The 18318-nt window shown below is 37.5% G+C and overlaps 1 protein-coding gene across 4 annotated transcripts in view; it reads left to right on the top strand.

The window, feature by feature from the left end:
• Positions 1-1236: 1236 nt before the first annotated feature.
• LOC149162228 (ubiquitin-activating enzyme E1 2-like) overlaps positions 1237-18318 on the top strand; it is a 36045-nt gene continuing 18963 nt past the window's right edge. Inside the window, exons 1-4 of one of the 4 annotated variants that reach the window (XM_089437174.1) lie at positions 1237-1781; positions 1924-1990; positions 2522-2793; positions 3139-3356. In XM_089437174.1, the coding sequence (XP_089293300.1) occupies positions 2535-2793; positions 3139-3356 (477 nt within the window). In that variant the 5' untranslated portion in view covers positions 1237-1781; positions 1924-1990; positions 2522-2534. The other 3 variants (XM_089437175.1, XM_089437176.1, XM_089437173.1) reach the window with 3 other exon arrangements.

Raw genomic sequence — 18318 nt, 5'->3', positions numbered from 1 at the left:
TTTGTTGACTAGTGGAATCGGCAATGACGGTGGTATCGTACTCGCATTACATGGGGTCGAATCCCACCGGTTGCCACTATAACCTCTAGGAGGAATCGCCCAGCTCGCAAGAACGACCCTCGGGTAAGACGAGACTCGAACGTACTCGCGTTACATGGGGTCGAATCCCCACTATAACCTCTAGGAGGAACCACCAAGCCTACAAGAATGGCTCTCGAGTAAGACGAGACTCGAACTCGTGACCTGCATAGCGGCACAGACGACTTAACAGATCGTCCGCTGGCCACGAGACCAAACCTCTACGGGCAAAAAAAGAAAAGAAAAAAGAAAAGTGTTACTTTAATTATTTTCGTATATAAAAATAAAAAAATTCACTCATATAAAATTATAACATAAAAATAAAATATTTTTCATAAACTAAATTATTATTTAATATTATCATGTTTCTTGTTATTTAATATTATCATGTTTCTTTTTGATGTGATTTAATGTTTGGGAAAATACTCTTCTTTTAAAATAAAGATTCAATATTTCAAAATTTTGAATTTGAAATTAGTAACATGCACTCATCATAATAAAAACACATTTTTTTAATTATTAAAATAACATGAATGTAAAATATTCAGCTTTTATTCTTAAACAAATTCATATACAAATATAATTTTATATTTATATATTAATTAAAAATATATTATATCAATTTAAATATTTATATAAATTAAGTTAAATAATTACTTTTTTTTACATGTATTTTTTTATAAGTATATATTTTATGTGATGAATATATATTTTATAAGTTATTTGCTGAAAGTAAATTTAGGTGGAGAGAATTTTATTCCTATTTTTTAATATATAAAATTATTTATATAAATAAATTAAATAATTTATTATTATTATTAAATTAAATTATAATAATAAATTATATTATTTTACATCAATAATTATATATATCATTAAATTTAATTTAATTATAATGATAAGTTATATTATTTTCATAATTGCACATTGTGTAATTACATATAATCTTTTACTTCTCTTTTATCATATAAGTCAAAAGTTAAGTTTCATATGCCAAGTTGATACATGAGTAAATCCATTATCCCATTTTAAAAAATAAATTAAAAGTATTATACACCTTATTGGGACTTTAAGATTGAATGGTTATCATTAGTATTATAAATAACTTTCCATCAATCAGATTCTACAAGAAAATGCAAGAGAATGAGAATGTGCCGCGCTTGCATCCCTGGCTCAAAGTCATGCATACTTTATTTGAAAAGTATGATCACAATTACCCACGATGCAAGTTTGCTATAGTCCCATTCATGCATCATTAGGTGTCGTATTGAAACATGCAAGCAAAGAATCTTTGGATGCCATGGGACTTTTTTTTTTGGCTTAGGTCGCCTCTGCTACAGCGATACTCAAATGTCTCCTAAACCGTGGACTGTGAAGAAGTGTAAGAGCAGGTGGTGGGGGAAGGGGAATGGGAATGGCCTCCATATTTATTGAATTGTTTATTCATGGGTTCATATTTTATGGAAAAGGATCGAAAACGCATGAAGAAATTACGTAAATATAAAAGAGTGCATGGGAATCTGACTCATTTCGTTTGAAAGCAAAACATAAGCAACAATTACGAGGGTTCTAGGTTGGGAAAACGAAGGGGTTAAAGGATATTCCACCAGGGTTTAAGCCTTTTAACCCCCAACACCCTCAACCCACAATACCACCTCCTCTGCATCAAGCTCTCTCAATCACCATTGCCTTTTGAGCTGCAGGTATCATCATATGCCTTGGTTTGTCTTACAAGTTCAATGTACACCGAATCTCTTGCAGATGTAATTGATTACATATATATAAAATAATGGGTAAATATATGTATTTATTTGTTGCTTTGGAATCCTATTCTGAATTCTGCAGAAGACCATCTTTGCGTGCTAAGTCTGCCACCGAGCTCTTCTTTTACATCGATTTATAGCGTTCCCTGGTAATAATGCCTGCAAACTCTGAATTCTATTTTGATAATTCGAGTACCCATTTTCGTAATTCGAGAATCCATTTTGATTGTTTGGGCACTGATTTTGCAACATCCACTCAAAATTTGACTTTCGCTGGTTTTGCAATATCTGACCAGCCAGTTTGATCTTCTATTGGAACATTTTGGCTCAACCATTTTGATTATTTGGGCACTGATTTTGTAACATCCACTCAAAATTTAATTATCACTGGTTTTGCAGTATCTGACCAGCCATTTTGATCTTCTATTGGAACATTTTGGCTCAGTTGGTTGAGTTTTGGTTCAGCTAGGATTGATGTTAGTCACGATTATAATGCTGCTATACAGTTCGTTGATAGCATTCATGTTAGCTTTGATTATAATGCTGCTATTTAGTTCTTTGATAGGCGTATTTTGTTGGCATGAGTTGTCATCCCCTGTGGATGTTGAGATGCATTTTTTGTTGGCTCAATTGATATTGTTGACATTGCTTTTGGTGATAATGGGGGAGGCTGTGGACAGCTTGTTGCACTATATGCTTCCTGTAAAGAGACTTGCTGTGGAGGAGGAAGATATGGGGAAGGAAGTAAAGAAGCCACGCCCCGATCAGATTTCTGGTGACAAAAGCAATCCAGATGTGGTTATGGCCAAGGATAATGGCAACCCACCTGATGTTTATTTAGACGAGGATTTGCACAGCAGGCAACTAGCCGTTTATGGCCGGGAGACTATGCGACAACTCTTAAGTTCTAATGTTCTTGTATCTGGCCTTGGAGGACTTGGTGCTGAAGTGGGTATGTATGTATGATCATTATTTTATGCCTATAAGTATATGGATAGATTAGCACATGCCCATGGAAACTTGGGTTTGACATGCCTCAAAGTTGTGAAGCTTTAGGTTGCTTATCTTGAATGCAATATTTTTTTTGCCAGCCATTTGTGTAAACTTGAGATATGCATCCTCGAGCTTTGCAACTTTGAGGTGCATACCAAACCTGGGTCTAAATGGTCATAATCAATTATTTAAGAAAAGGTTTTCCAATTTCAATCAAGAAAAAGTTTTTCAGATACTGTGAAAGCTTATATTGGATGTTGCATGATTATCTTAATGTAGATATGGCGTTATTTTTGTATTGCAGCAAAGAACCTTATATTGGCTGGTGTAAAATCTGTCAAGTTACATGATGAGAGGACTGTTGAAATGTGGGACTTGTCTAGCAACTTCCTATTTACAGAAGATGATATTGGAAAGAACAGAGCACTTGCTTCTGTCGGAAAATTGCAAGAGTTAAACACTTCCGTTGCTGTTTCTACCTGGACTACTAAGATATCTAAGGAAAAGTTGTCTCAATTCCAGGTATGTAATGTCTGAGATCGGCATAGAATATTGCTACTTTTCTGTTACGTCCCTTGATCTAATCCTTGAAAAGTGGTCTTCAATGGTATGAATTCACGCAAAATTAATGATTTCATATTCCCAGTTCTCAGTAGATTCAAGCAGAATATCTATTTGGATAATAAATGAAATGAATGGTCCCAAAAAGTATCACTGAAATAAAAGGATTGCTAAATGTGGTTGTAGTGGCAGTGATGAATATTCATCTGGCCTTTAGCTGATTTTCTGTTAACTTATAATCCATATGGAAATACCCATCGTGCTTATTATTGAACTAGGTTCAGATGCTGTGCTTTTGAATGGGTATGAAAATGTGTATTCGTGTCTTCTGTAAAAAATTGCAGGTCCAGGTGATTAAGACTATTCAATATTATGCCCCAGCTTCCACATACATTCACTCTGTCTTACAGAACCCTAAATCCATATTGTGTTTCTCAATCTGGTATCGCAAAAAATGTTAGTGCACTTCATTGTGTTTAGTCCTTACATGAAACCAAAGATTCTTGGTCAAAGTAATGCAACTCTGACTATCACATCTCAATGTCATCATACTAGACCAATCCGATGGTGCAACACCAGCGAGCAGTTTCTGCAACCACACTAGCTCTTTTGTGGCATAGCAAGCTACCATACACAATGCTTCCACACTGGAAAGGAAAATGATGGTCTATTTCTTCCTTGACTATAAAACAATGCCTCCAACCATTATGAAATAGTAACTTGATGTGGACCTTCTCTCATCCACACCCCCTGCTCAATCTGCGTCACAAAAACCAACAAGCCACAACACATTTGGCAAACTCCCACTATAGGTGATACCAAAAGTTACTGTACCTCTGAGGTACCTGAATATATGCTTCACTGCTATCTAATTTGGTAGTTTAGGATTACCCAAAAACTAGCACTACTAACAGTAAAAGTGATACCAGGCCATGTAAATACCTTGCATACATGAGATTGCCAATCACACTTGGATAAGAATTTTTTCTCATAGCCTCTTGACCATCCTGTGATCTCAGGAATGTGTCCTCTCACAACTGATGTCCATCTTCTATTGGTATTAGCACAGGCTTACTCTCACGCATCCCTGTAATCAGTGTAACGTACCAGACTCCTGGGAAATAGGGCACAATCTCTGGTTGTCAAAATCTCCACCTTGCAATTTCTGAGAAAATTCACCAATCCTCTAAGGTTATACCTAGATTATGCAGAATTACCATGAAAATTCTAAATACAAGACTATAGCTATGTATGAAACATCTTTCATAAATGAAATCTAACTTAAACATTAATGACAGAATCTAAAGGGAAATTATCAGATATCAAATGGCACACAGAATAATTATCTGAAGCAAAAATGTTTAATTTAAAAATAAAGACACTGATATTTTCAGTGGAAATAAAAGCAAAAAATTACCCACAGAAACAGCAGAAAATTCTGTCCAATGAATTCTTTTTCACTTTTAAGTAACTCAGGAAAATTAGGGCTCCCTTAACAAGGAAATTGACCCACAGAGAATACACATAAAATACAACAGAATAGAACTTGAATTTCAGCTCTGTAGGATTTTTGGCTCATTGGAGATTCTCGACCTGGAAAATTTTGGCTTCACTACCTGCAAATCAGCCTCCCCTGCCTTGCTCTATACAATCCCTTGCGCACTGGAGAAAATATCTCTTTTACTCCTGTGCAAGTTTAGCTGGAAAATCTCGGCCCCTCACAGCTTTCGGCATCCTCAAAATCTTGGCCCTCCCTCTCTCCGCAACTCGGACTCCTCTTCCTTCTCCCGAAGTCACCTTGCTGCGTACCTTTCTTTTCTCTTCAATCTTGAGAAAGTCACTCTCTCAAATGATTTGGTGTATCTTCATCATCTCTCTTAGGCAACTTTTATAATTTCATCTTGAGCTAAATCCCTAACCCCTAATCTCCAAGGTGATAGATAGCTAGGATTAATTCCTAATCCATTACTTGAACCTATGCTTTCACTCTCAAGAATGATGTGATGGATGGAGGATTACAGACATAAAGTGCCATAAATGGGGACATCTTTTATGAAGTATGGAAGGAGGTGTTGTACCACCATTTCACCAAGGAAACCACTTGATCCATTGTGTTTGTTTATTAGATGCAAAACAATGAAGATACCCTTCCAGAAATTTCTTCACAATCTTAGTTTTCCCATTGGATTTAGGATGGTTAGAACTTAGAAGAGTTTGTGATTTGATCCACTGCTGCCATGATGACATTCTTTCCTTCGGACTTTTGTATACCTATGGCTATAATAAAATCTATTGAGACCTCTTTCTAATAATGACTTGGTAAAGTTGGTATAGCTAATGGTTGTGGAAGACCTAGGGTGTTTCATTGTCTTTCCCTTATCTTATTGGAAAACCAAACACTTAGTGATTAACTTTTGATTATCAGTTTTAAGACCTCCCCACAAAAAATCCTTCTTGATCATGTGGTAATTTCTCAAGAACCTCAAATTTCCTCCTATAGGAGAAGTGTGCAATTTCAAGAAAACCTTTTGTTTGGTTTGGGAATTCTTACATAAATATAGGCGATCTTGATACCATATTGAATTATTCTTTGACACTAATTTATCTAATGCACCTAGGTCCTCTTGATGTTGTTGAATTATCTTGCATACTTTCTAATCTTACTTTCATTCTGTCCTTGCATCTTCCACCCCGTCACATGTAGGAATTGAAAGAGAACAAAATAAACCCTCAATGTCTTCTTCTTTCCATGCAAGTATGTCTACCGCCACATTTTGTTTTCCTTTTTGTAGATAATTTCAAAGTCATAACCTAGCATCTTTGTAACCCACTTTTGGTGCTCTTCTGAAAATACTCATTGTTCCAAGAAGTACTTCAGACTATCATGATTTATTTTGATGTTGAAGTTTCTTCCTGTTAAATAAGGGAACCATTTCTTAACTACATGCAACGTGCCCAACATTTCCTTTTCATAAATGGGTTTGAGTAATTTCATTCCTTTAAGCAAGCCGCTTTCAAAGGAAAGAGGTTTCTTCTTGCATTAAAACTGCACCAATGTCATGCCTTGAGGCATCGCACTCCAAAATAAAGGTTTTTGTGAAGGTGGGCATCAATAGGATAGGAGTTGTGCACATAACCTCCTTAAGTTTTCAAAAAGCTTTGAGTGCTTCTCGAGTCCAAGAAAATGCCTCCTTTTTCAATAATGTTTTTAGAGGTGCTGCGATTTGATCTCAATTTTTGATAAACTTGCAGTAATAGCTTGTCAATTCTAAGAATAATCTAAGATTCTTCAAGGTTTTGGGAATTGGCCATTCCATCATATCTTTAATTTTGTTAGGAACCACTTTGCATATAGTTGTTTCTCCTCTAATAGTTTTAAGACGATGTCAACATATTGTACATTCTCTTCCCAAGATTTGTTATAGAGTAGTGTATCATCAAGAAATACCAACACAAATATTTTGAGAAAGAGTTTGATAATAGAATTCATTAGGCTTTGAAATGTGGAAGGTGGATTAATAAGGCCAAATGACATCATCAAAAATTAATAAAGACTTTCATGTGTTCTAAAGGCTGTCTTGGGGATATCTTCTCACCTTATTCTAATTTGATGCTATCTGAAAAGGAGATCCAACTTGGTAAAAAAATTGTTCCCTACAATGCATCTAATAATTCATCAATGAAAAGAATAGCAAACTTATCTTTAATGGTCATCTTGTTGAGCTCTCTATAATTAGACACATATGCCATGAACCTTCCTTTTTGTAAAACATCACCATTGGTGAAGAAAAAGCACTTTGTCTAGGTTGAACAAGCCAACTTCTAACATTTCTTGAACCATATACTCAATCTCACTGTTTTGTGCATATGGGTACTTGTAAGGTTTGATGTTACCTGATGGCAAATAAATAGCATGGTCACGGTCTTGAGCAAGAGGAAGACCTTTAGGCATCTCTCCAAATACCTTGGAATAATTATCAATATTTTTTTGGATATCTATGGAAACAGAGGGTCGAAATGTTTAAACATTTGGCGAGCAAAATTGTGTAATTGCACCATGGTGTCCCTTTTTAAGAAACTTTGTCGTGTTGTTAGAATTATCACTTTAGAGGGTTTTCCTTGAATACCTTTGAGTTCAATTTCCCTTTCTTTTGAGGAAAATCTCATGAAAATGTTGATTTTTGAGTAGCTTGGGAGGTACTCCAAGCCTAGGGTTCGGGGTTTGGAGGGTGAAGTACCACAAAAGTCATTTGTGGGCCTGGAATCCAAGGTTGGGGTTTTGCATCCATCGATGTTTGGGCCAAAACCATGAGACATTTTCTACATGTGATGGATAGAGATGATGGAGGATGGCAAGGAGAATCCAATGCAATGAGAATCGTCGAAATCCGAGTTGTAGAAGATGAGTTATGAATTCTTGAAGTTGACAATGAATTTTTGGACAGTCAAGTCATGTAGCCTTGAGGTGAATTAGTCCAAAAGACATGTATCTTCATGGATTCATTGATCCCTTCTTTTTGTGTATAAATAGAAGGAGAGGAGATCATTACTAAGCATCCAATGTGCATCAAATCATTGGAGATAATCACCTGAGGTAGCCATAGTTCAGGAAGGAGGCCAAAGTTGGAGAAAGGAAGCCATTTGGGTTTGATTTAGTGCTTCTTCAAGGGTTGAGGTGGAACAGAAGTAGGCTGAAGCTTCAAGGGACAAGTCTGGGCTGAGTAGAGGTAAGTTTGTGGCATTGTCATCTCTGTTTAGGGCTTCGGTTGGGTATAGGAGTCTACATAGGGAGACCGAGGTCTGTTCCTTAGTGAACAGTGAGCATGTTTGTGTAAACAGTGGCATCAATCAAGCCCTATAGCTCAACATTTGACAACAACAAGGAGGAGGGACTATGCCGCAACTGTAGGAGGCAAATTGAGTGTATAAAAGTGGACTGACAGGTAGCTGTTGGATGCCCTAACTAGGAAGCCTCATCAACAACAATCTACACCAGTTCAGAGAGCAGTCAAGGTATGGTTGGTTGATTATCTCATGTTGATTTGATGCTAGGTGGAAGGCTATCCTAGTGTGGATAGAATTTGTAGCAGCTTGTGGGAGCCAATTGGAAGGCTTAACGTGGTGGTGAGAAGCCTTTCCGTGGAGCAGATTTCACAGTGGAGGTATTGAGCACTTAGTGGTTGGTGGAGGGCAACAAGAAAGTGACCAAAGTAGCCCTAGATCAGCGTGACAAGAAGGACATTGACAGCTGTGCGTTGGGTGAAGAATTGAGTCTAATGTGTGGCTCTTTGATGGACAGAAGGAGCTACTAGATTGGCAGATTGGAGCTCAGGTATTGGCCAGCCTAGAAGAGCAGATTTGATCAACCAGTGTTCATTGTAGCAGAAGTGACTTGCAACAGTGATAGGCGGAAGCCCTCCTGGAGACTCTATGTGTTGTCTCTTGATGGACTAAGGGGCAGCTAGAGAGCTTAACGAGAGCGAAGGACCGGGAGGACGAGATACAAGAGATTGCAGCGAGATTTTCAGTGTATCTTGTATTCTTGTACTTTTGGATAATTGAGGGACATTATCCTTGTATGGGAAGCCCTAGACTGTTGTATTATTCAGTTGGTTTAATATAACGAAGATTGGGTTGTTGTATATATTTGTACAATATTTTGTAAAAAGTTGTCTATACTTGTGCATGTGTGATTTACTGCTTTATATTGTTCCACTGTGCAAAGTAGTTTTGTTGAGATTCTTGGTTTGGTGGCATCAAACATTCTAAGATTCTATCCTAGACCCAAGATTGTGGAAATTCAACAGAAAAGTTCCTAGAAAATAAAATCAATGTTCCCAATGATTGTACCCTTTGGACCCCTAATAGAAGATCAACACCATCCATTTGGATTGCAATCATTGGACTATCGGATAAATATTCCCCCATAGTGATCTTAGTGCAATGACCTTGAACAATTTATGGTATCTCCATTTGCAATTATTACTTGAAACCATGGTGCTAGATATATAAAGCAGTTGAAAAGTTTTTGCTAATTTACAATTAATGAATTTATGGTTACTGTTACCTCCCAGGTTCTCACTTGGTGCAAATTCCTTTAAGCACAAGCGATGAAAACCCAAAGGCAACTTAGGCAAGCCACCACAATTACTTCAACGACTTTACCCTTCTCACTTTAGACTGAGGGTATACCTAGCTTGGGGGGCTTCACTAACATCAATTAAGCCTAATTGTCTTAGAGTGTAGCTTAGTTTTTCTGATTTGAGACTTATGATTGATGATTCAAAGTCAAACTTAAAACAAAATTAAGTGATTCCTCAAGAAAAAAAAGTGCAAATTGCATAGATGTGTACAATGAAATTAAATGTGATTATCTCTTTGAAACAGATAAATCAATTCATAATTGTTAAGTGCTGGAAATTCAAACTTTAAGCCAAGGTTACCAAATGCCTTGTAACAAAAATGAAGGTAGAACTTGTGCTAGGAAATTTATTAGATTTTAACCATGCATTAGATAAATTTGTTGCAAGAAATTTGCTACAAGTGAATCAATTTATATGCTGAAATTTTCAGATTAGTGAATTGGATTAGATGCCCTTATGTGTATGTCAATCTATGTTTATGGTAATAAGTTTTTTTACCACAAATCATCCACAAAATACAAGTTGAGATATGATAATTTCCAGATTTGATTTAAACTTATTGAATGTTCCCATGAATAAAATTAGCTTCAAATCTCCGCTGATGAGCAGAGAACTGATATTTTGATGAAGCTGTTGTCTAGAAAGAATTTTGTGTACTTCAGAGACAAGCTAGGGCTTGTGGAGATTGCTCCTCTTGTTGAGAGGGAGTGTTGATATGATAGCAACATGGTTGGACATTCTCCCAAAAGAGAGAATGTTTCAAGAGGCCCAAAGTGCTCACCAGGTAGGGTTGAGTGAGTGCCTCTTAGCGAGGAGACCTGATTACTCACTATGATGGGTTGAGTAAGGTATGGACATGTTCACATACTAGGGAAGGGTGGAATGAGGTCCTTCAGCATCTGGACTTGATCATGCACGAAGGAAAGGGTGTAGTGAGGTGTCTGGACCCGATCACACACCAGGGAAGGGTGTAGTGAGGTCCTTCAATGTCTGGACCCAATCACACGCCAGGGAAAGGGTGTAGTGAGGTCTGTGGACCCGATCACACACCAGGGAAGGGTGTAGTGAGGCCCTGGATCTGATCACACAACAAGAAAGGGTGTAGTGAGGTCCTTCAACATCTAGACCCAATCACCAACCAAGGAAGGGCTGAGTGTGGTCTTGGCCTAGAGTGCTCACTAGGAAGGGTGAGTGAGTGCTTGCTAGTTGAAGGTCTCAACATTTTTGTCCTAGGGAGAGGCCTTGGGATTTGAGGTCCGATCAATCTGGAAGAGTGAGTCCTGGATTTGAGGACTGATCACTATGGTAGAGTGAGTCTTAGGACCAATCAAACTAGAAGAGTGAGTCCTGATATGTTGATGACAATGCCATGGGTTTGGTACCACCCCAAATATGGCCACTAGCGGATGTTGATGATAGATGATGATGCTAATAATGATGATGTCAAATATGCCTACTAGTTGATGCTGGCAGTGTGTTAGAGATTCCAACTAGCGAATGTTGACGAAATGATGTTGATGATGTTAGAGATGCTGACAAGTTTGATGATGATTTGTTATAACCTTTTCATAGAGAAATTTTGTCAACATGAGATGATCTAGATAGTCATTATAAATGCCTCCCTAATTAAGAGGGAGTGTTGTTGATTTTTGTAACTATGGCCGGTCTTTATAATGTATGTTTGAGTCATTATGAATTTGTAAATCATATTTTAAATGCTAAGAGTCAAAAGAAAATTATTTTGTGTCAAGTCCCATTCGTATTTTCGAAAGAAAGATATTTGAAATTATAATTTTTGGCTCCAAAAATGATGTCGGCCTCCTAAAATGCTCAGGTCAGCTCCAGCAAGGGATGCATCCATTCGGCCTCATAAAAAGCCATATAAAGGCGTCGATTTCATTCCTCCATCAAGCCAAGACAAGCTCGCATCTCCTGAGGTATCTTCGCAAGGTCTAAGGCAACTATTCAGAGGTCTGTGGTTAGAAGCAAGGTTATTTCTGAGGCAATGTATGGTATGGTTCTGAGGCAGCGTATGTCATATATCTGATGCCATCAAAATATATTTGAGGCCAACAAAGTTCATCGAAGGGCAACAAAGATTATCTAAGGCATAACAAAGGACAATATAGAGGTTTTACTAAGGCAGGCCAGTGAGAGTAGAGAAAGCATGTCTGAGGCAGATCTGGATGATCATCTTGATGGGTAGACTATGACTTGACTAGGAGGATGGACCATGGATCGGGTGTGACCTAGTTGTTGACTTAGATGTGTCTCTATTGAATTGAAGATTTTTTTATTGAAAACAGGTTGCTAGGTTTTTCCCCATGAGGGTTTTCCTAGGGTAAATCTCGTGTGTTCTTGTGCATCTGTCTCCTTATGTTCCTACTATCTTATTTTCTATATGGTTGATGTCTTCTGTGTAATTATTGAATGATGGAATTAATGAATAAGAATGAGAAGAGACAAAATCATCAAAAATAATTATTAGTAAAGAAGACCGTGTAAAAATCAACATCTTTAGGCCTATGTTCTCTAGATACCATGCCTGCACACAAGCCTTGTCCACTGATCTGGGCTTGAGAAACATCACTTGCTTCCACAGATGTTTGTGTAGACCGCCCAGATACTTGAGTAGTAAATTTAGGTTCTTTGGGGAGATACCTAGCATTATGGCCATCTTTCTAAGTTTTGTGGTGTACTCTTGTACACTTTGCTCATGCTTCTTCCTGAAGTAGTGCCATTGGATCCACTGCTCCTCTACATATCCGATAGGGTAAAATTGTAACTCTATCAGAGTTTTAAAGTCCTCTAACTTAGTCACAAGAGGATATCCCTCCAACCTCAAAGTATTTGTGTGGCTTTCCCACCAAGTCAAGGCATGACCCTCTAATTTCAGCCACGCAAATGAAATCTTCTATTCGTCCTCTATATGATGAACACTGAAATGAACTTCTAATTGCTGCAACCAGTGATTTAGCTTCAAAGTGTCAATCTCACCTTGGTACGACTGATAGCAACCTTTGCTTCCATTTTGAATAGGGTCTGTGAATGGTTCATGACACTTGAATTGGGTTGATCTTTTTGGGTCCTTTGTTCAGTTTTTTCTTTGTTTCTTCTCGATCTCCTGATCTTCCCTGTGCATTAGAACCCCCCCATCTTCTTCGAATAGCTCGAGCTTATTAGTTAGGTTTGCTATGAGGAGTTTTATGTTATAGTTTATATCTGCAACTTGAGCTTCTAGTCGCGAAAACCTTTCCTCTACAGGATCATGAGGGTTATTTACAGCTTCGTCGACCATGATTGGGGTTTTATGAATTTTGGCTTAGTTAGCCGATCTAGATCCCTTGCAAATCTCCAAAATATAGCAAAAGAAACCTGGTCTGATACCAATATGATCTGTAAAATGTTGTGAATATTCCATTGGACAGTTTGTCACAATAGATTTGATAAAATTATACTTAAAAATCCAAAATATACACTATGAGGGTTTATTTCTCTTTATATTTTTGGATTTGTAAATTATTGTTTACTGCGTATACATGCAAATTATAATTATGCTGAAAATAGAGAAAATGAAATAAAAAAACTCACAAACCATGATTGACACAAGATATATCCTGGGAAACCTATTGGGAGAAAACCCAACTTGAAAGTGAGTCCGCTCTGCTCTCTTTCTCTGAATAGAAAATGGCTGTGAGTACAAAGAAGTAAATCCTGTAGAAAAATTGGGTTTCCTTGTAGCCCCTCCGGTTTTAATTTGTTTTGCACATAAAGTTCAATGCCCACAACCAATTTCAATGTAGCTGATATAAACATAAATATGCATTCATATAAAACACTGCTAGGCTACCTCTAATCTTTACACAGCTGATAAAATATATTAACACAAGCATGCACATAAATGAACACTTGATTTTTGGTCAATCTCTGACCCTAGAAAAACCAACAAGGGTAAAATGATAAATCAGTCTAGAAGGAGTATGTTATTTGCTTTCAATCTCAGAGAATTTACAACATTGAAATACACGGGTACTAATCTCTCTCCTTAACACTCGTGCCAGCCTCCTAGAAAATTGTGCTACTGTTTTGGAACTTGTCCCACATTTCTAGCACTCTCTGCCTTGGAAATCATACCTCTGTTCAGACTTTTCAGCCTCAGAATCGTGCCACAATCAACGCTTTTTCTCCTTGAATTTTGGGCCACTGTCAATCTCCACTGCTCTGAAATTCATGTCACAACTTCAGCAATCCCTTCCTCGATTTCAATGTTGTCTAACCAAGTTTCTCTCCTTGAAACCCAATATGACTGAACTTTGATTTCTCCTCAATTTCACACCAGATTTCTCTGCACTTAACATCCTCAAATTTTGGGCTTGTCAAGCCTGCATTTACTGCACTGACACCTCCGGAAATTTGTGCTGATGCCCTCGAGAATCATGCTGGGAGCTTCCTCGAAATCTGCATTGAGGAACTACTATAGGTGCCTACTCTTCCTTGAATTGTGTTTATTGAGGGTCGGCTCCGACTCCGACTCGGTATCAATTTGGCCGGTTTGATTTCAATGACTCGGTCGTTGTAAAAAATACATTAAACATTTAATTTTTTTATAAAATAAATAATTTTAAATATTTTCATTCATGTTTCCAAACACAAAGCTTTAGAATATAGAGAGAAGACAACATATGATCAAAGTAGGCTCATGAATATATCCATTATATCAAAATGGCACCCAGTGCACTGTCCAATACAAAGTTCATACTTAGCCACCAATGCCAGGGTTATTTTCTGCCTCAGCCTAAGGAAAATCACTAGACTACAACAACAATAATACCAATTCTCTGCCCCTAATGAAGTCTCAAAACCCTTGATTTAATTCTGGTCAAGCTCCAGAACAATTAGAGGTAAATATGTATTTATTAGTCCATTGCCAGAACGTTTGCCTTTTTAAAAACATTGTATGGCTCAATGCATTGTTTCAGTTTTCTAATTCATGCCACTAGGATAACCATACTTCGACCTTGTAATTTTCAAAACTTTCTCACAGTGATAGATTACTTTAGGGCTATAAATATGCAATAAACAACAACCCAACCATTGATGTGTAGGAGGCGGAACAACTTTTGACAAATGTACTTCAGGATTTTTGTCAAAGAGCCAAGCCGGCCGAGTTGTTACCGAGTCGACTGAGTCGATCGAGTCAATGACTGGCTCGGTAACAACCCGGCCAGCCGTTTCGTTTCGACCACCAAGCCGACCCGGCTAGGCATTGGCTTGGTCTGACTTGGCCGAGTCGGAGTCGACTTGACTGTTTTTTAAAACAATGCTATCGAAATTTTTTTCGGCAGCTGCTCTACTTCAGAAAATCGAATTTCTGATCTCCCCTATTTGTCTTCTTCAAGTGCCCTTCAAGCCTCTTCTTCTATCTTTCTGTTGGACAACCAACGACCCAGATTAACTTCTAATCAATGGCTTAGATTATTTTGGCTTGATCATCGTCTTCTTCTAGAAGTTACACCTGTTATCACTCCGCCAGATTTCTAAGGCTGAAGAAGAAATCCCAACAGAGGTAACTACAGACCAATCTTTTGGCTTGGTAGCTAGCCCTACCAAGTCGGAGAGGGCTCTCTCTACAAGGTTACAACCAAGAGGGCTAGAAAAATTAGGGTTTTTAGGCTAAGTATGAGTGCAGAGGTTGTTTTGATTTGATTAGGCTTTTGCTGGATGAGGATATTAGGTCAAATAGGCTAGGTCAGGGCAAATAAGATTAGGGTTACAGTCCATTCAATGGGGCAAGGTAGGTAGGTAGGCTAGCACATTAGGGTTTCTTGGGATGGGATGATTCAGACAGGTGAGGAGCTAGGAAGAGCGTGAAAGATGAATTCTTCCTAAACTGAAGAAAAATGAACAGACTATGAAAACTTCCCCAAAACAGAGCATGTGAGATGAATTTTGTTTATCAACTTGAAAGAGATCATACAATAGACATGAAATGGAATATGGACCAACAATACATTCATAGAAATGAAACTGAAGAAAAAACAATGCTAGACAACCATACCACAGGTATCCCAAAGAAATAGTTGCAACACTTTATTAAGTTCCTGCCAAAATGATTACAATAGAGTCTCTGATCAATATGCCAACATCCAACTGATTTCAACCTGTGGAATGACTGAAAAATTACATGATATAGGCCTCAAACAAACTCCTCCCAGCCTCAGGGGTCGAATCCATGAGAGGAGGAGCAGTTCCACCAAAGACTGAGCTGAAAGCTGAAGTGTAGGGAGGTCCAAGTGACTCATCCCTAACTTAAGTGAACTGATTCATTACACCTCATCATGAGTTTTTATCTAATGTATTTACCCTAGGTAACAGTAAAAACATGATAATTACATTTACTTTCATCAATTACATAAGTAAAAACTTGATTTCCCAAGATAAAAGTAAAAAATGCAGTGAAAATTGAAAAATATCAGACATTTGTCAAACGCGCCATTTTTGTGCCAGGCGCGCCATCCATGTTGCAGCTTGATTTTGAGTGCCTTCCCGGTGTCCAAATTGAGCTCAGGATAGCTCGTTGGAAAGCTTATCTTGTCTACTTTCTAGATATGTCTTTAGTTTGCAGAATGGAGTTGATTTGACCTGTCAAAAAGTGTTTCTCCCAAGACTGCTCAGCGCGCAGTGCCAAGGTGCCCTATGCACAATGCCTTTTTGCAGACCATTTTTGGAGGCCTTCCTCAACTCCAAATTGAGCTCATGATAGCTCATTGGAAAGCTATTCCAGTCTAGTTGTCATTTGACTTATCAAGAAAGTCATTTGGACACTCCAGCTAGGAGAAAAATTGATTTTCCCAAGGTCGCTCTAGAAGTGCAGAAAACCTCTTGTAGCACCTGTATGTTTTACATTTCTCCAAAACCATAACACCTGTGTAAAAAATGAAGGAGGTTTTTGTTCCTTGGCCTATGATGGACAAAAACCTCTCTCACTTTTGTAAAATTCATCTCTGTTTGGTTGGAAACATACTTTGAAGCAAAACTGGCCCTATGTGTGGCAAATGATTTTGTCCCTTGGAATGACATTTTTGAAAAATGATGGAGACATGATGTTTATGAGTTGGAGTGGCCTCATACTTGTTGATATGACCTCCCTTATGCCTCCTCTGCTCAGATGTCTCTGATTCCATAGCAAACCCTAGCTCAATGGGAGAAGAAATTAGGGTTTGGTGTAGGCAAAACAAGGAATTTGGGAGATTTATAGGAATGAAGGGAAATAAAGGAGATAGGGGTCATCTAAATTCTTAGGAAAATTTTGGGAGGTAGGGAGGGATGTTAGGAAGTAGGGGAAACTGGAATTTCAAGGATTGAGTGAGGGAAAGGGGTCCAAAAGGGCAAAACATAGGCCTAGTCTAGAAAAGTGTCAAAAGCGTAGCAATAGGCTATGGTTTGTAGAAAAATGATGATTTTGAGGGATAGGAGTGATGGGAAGTGTTTAGGAAAGTATATTAAGGATAGGGGAAGACGTAAGAGCATCTGGATCCAAGTTTTGTTGATGATTTAACCATGGAGGTCATGAAACCAAGAAAAATGCCCTCAAAACCCTAAGAGAGGGAAATGAGAGGAATGGGCATGAGAAAAGGTCAAGGGAGGTAGATGGAGTGTAGGTGAGTGAGATATCGATGGATAAGAGTGCAAATTAGCTTTCCCTTGGTCTTTGATGGCCTTTATACCTTGTTTAAATTTTCAAAATTGGTCTTGGGACCCACTTTTTCTTTCTCAAACTTGACTTGTCTTTTACAATTTACCTTTGAACTTGATCTTCTTGGTGGATGAAGCATAAAAACTGTTAGGATGAAGCATAAAAACTGTTACTGAAGCATGAAACTGATAGCTTGGAGGCTTGAATGTAAAAATACACAAAAGGTATTTTGTAATAATAACTTATTATATATAAAAATGTATAAGTGATGAATGTTAAAATAAGGACCCGCATATATATACCTAAGCAGGTGTCCTTTCGTGACTAGGCATGTCTTTTAGACATGCCTTTTCACTTTAACTTAATGACTATTTAACATAATCAATATTTGATTATTTAATATTTACATTTATTTTATTGATTCACTTGTTATGAATTAATTCATAACAGTGGATTTGGAATCATAAGGAATTATTGCATATTAAAACCATAAAATTACATTTTTGCTTGAATATTCAAATTACAAACTATTTTGCTGATGAAATCTTGTTTATTCTTACTCCTTCACTTGCTGGTCTTTTATGCATGAGATGGTGTTTTAGTAGACTATGGAAACCCTAAGACCTAATGGAAACTTTGAGTGGTTGTGACTATGATGAAAATGACTGTCATGATGAAGACAAGTCATGACTAATGGTATACTTCAGCAAAAGGTGAAATGAGCCAGCAAGGGGTAAATTTCTAAAAGGAGTAAAGGAAACCCTAATTCAACCTTCAGTGACCAAATTTTTGCATGATGACCTAGTGGAATGACAAAAATTTCAGAATGGGACCCTAATATGATATGAAAGAGTTACTTTGATCACTGATGGAAGGATGCAAATATTGAACTAACAACACCCACAATTTAGATTAATATCCATTAATTATTTTATTTTCTTAAGTTTAGACTTGGGGGCCCTTTAAAAATAATTAATTATTTTAATAAAATTGTGTCCGGGTGGAATTTCCCAAAACGATTTTTGGATATTGGAGAATACATGTGTCTAAGCCTCCTTGCAAATTTAGAGACTTAGAGCACATT

This window comes from Pinus tabuliformis, chromosome 5_2 (assembly GCF_031772625.1).
Source record: "Pinus tabuliformis cultivar Carrire ecotype Pingquan chromosome 5_2, CPIR1, whole genome shotgun sequence".
Classification (NCBI taxonomy): Eukaryota; Viridiplantae; Streptophyta; class Pinopsida; order Pinales; family Pinaceae; genus Pinus; species Pinus tabuliformis.
Note: the sequence above shows the minus strand (reverse complement) of the source record. Positions and strands in the feature narration are given on the sequence as shown.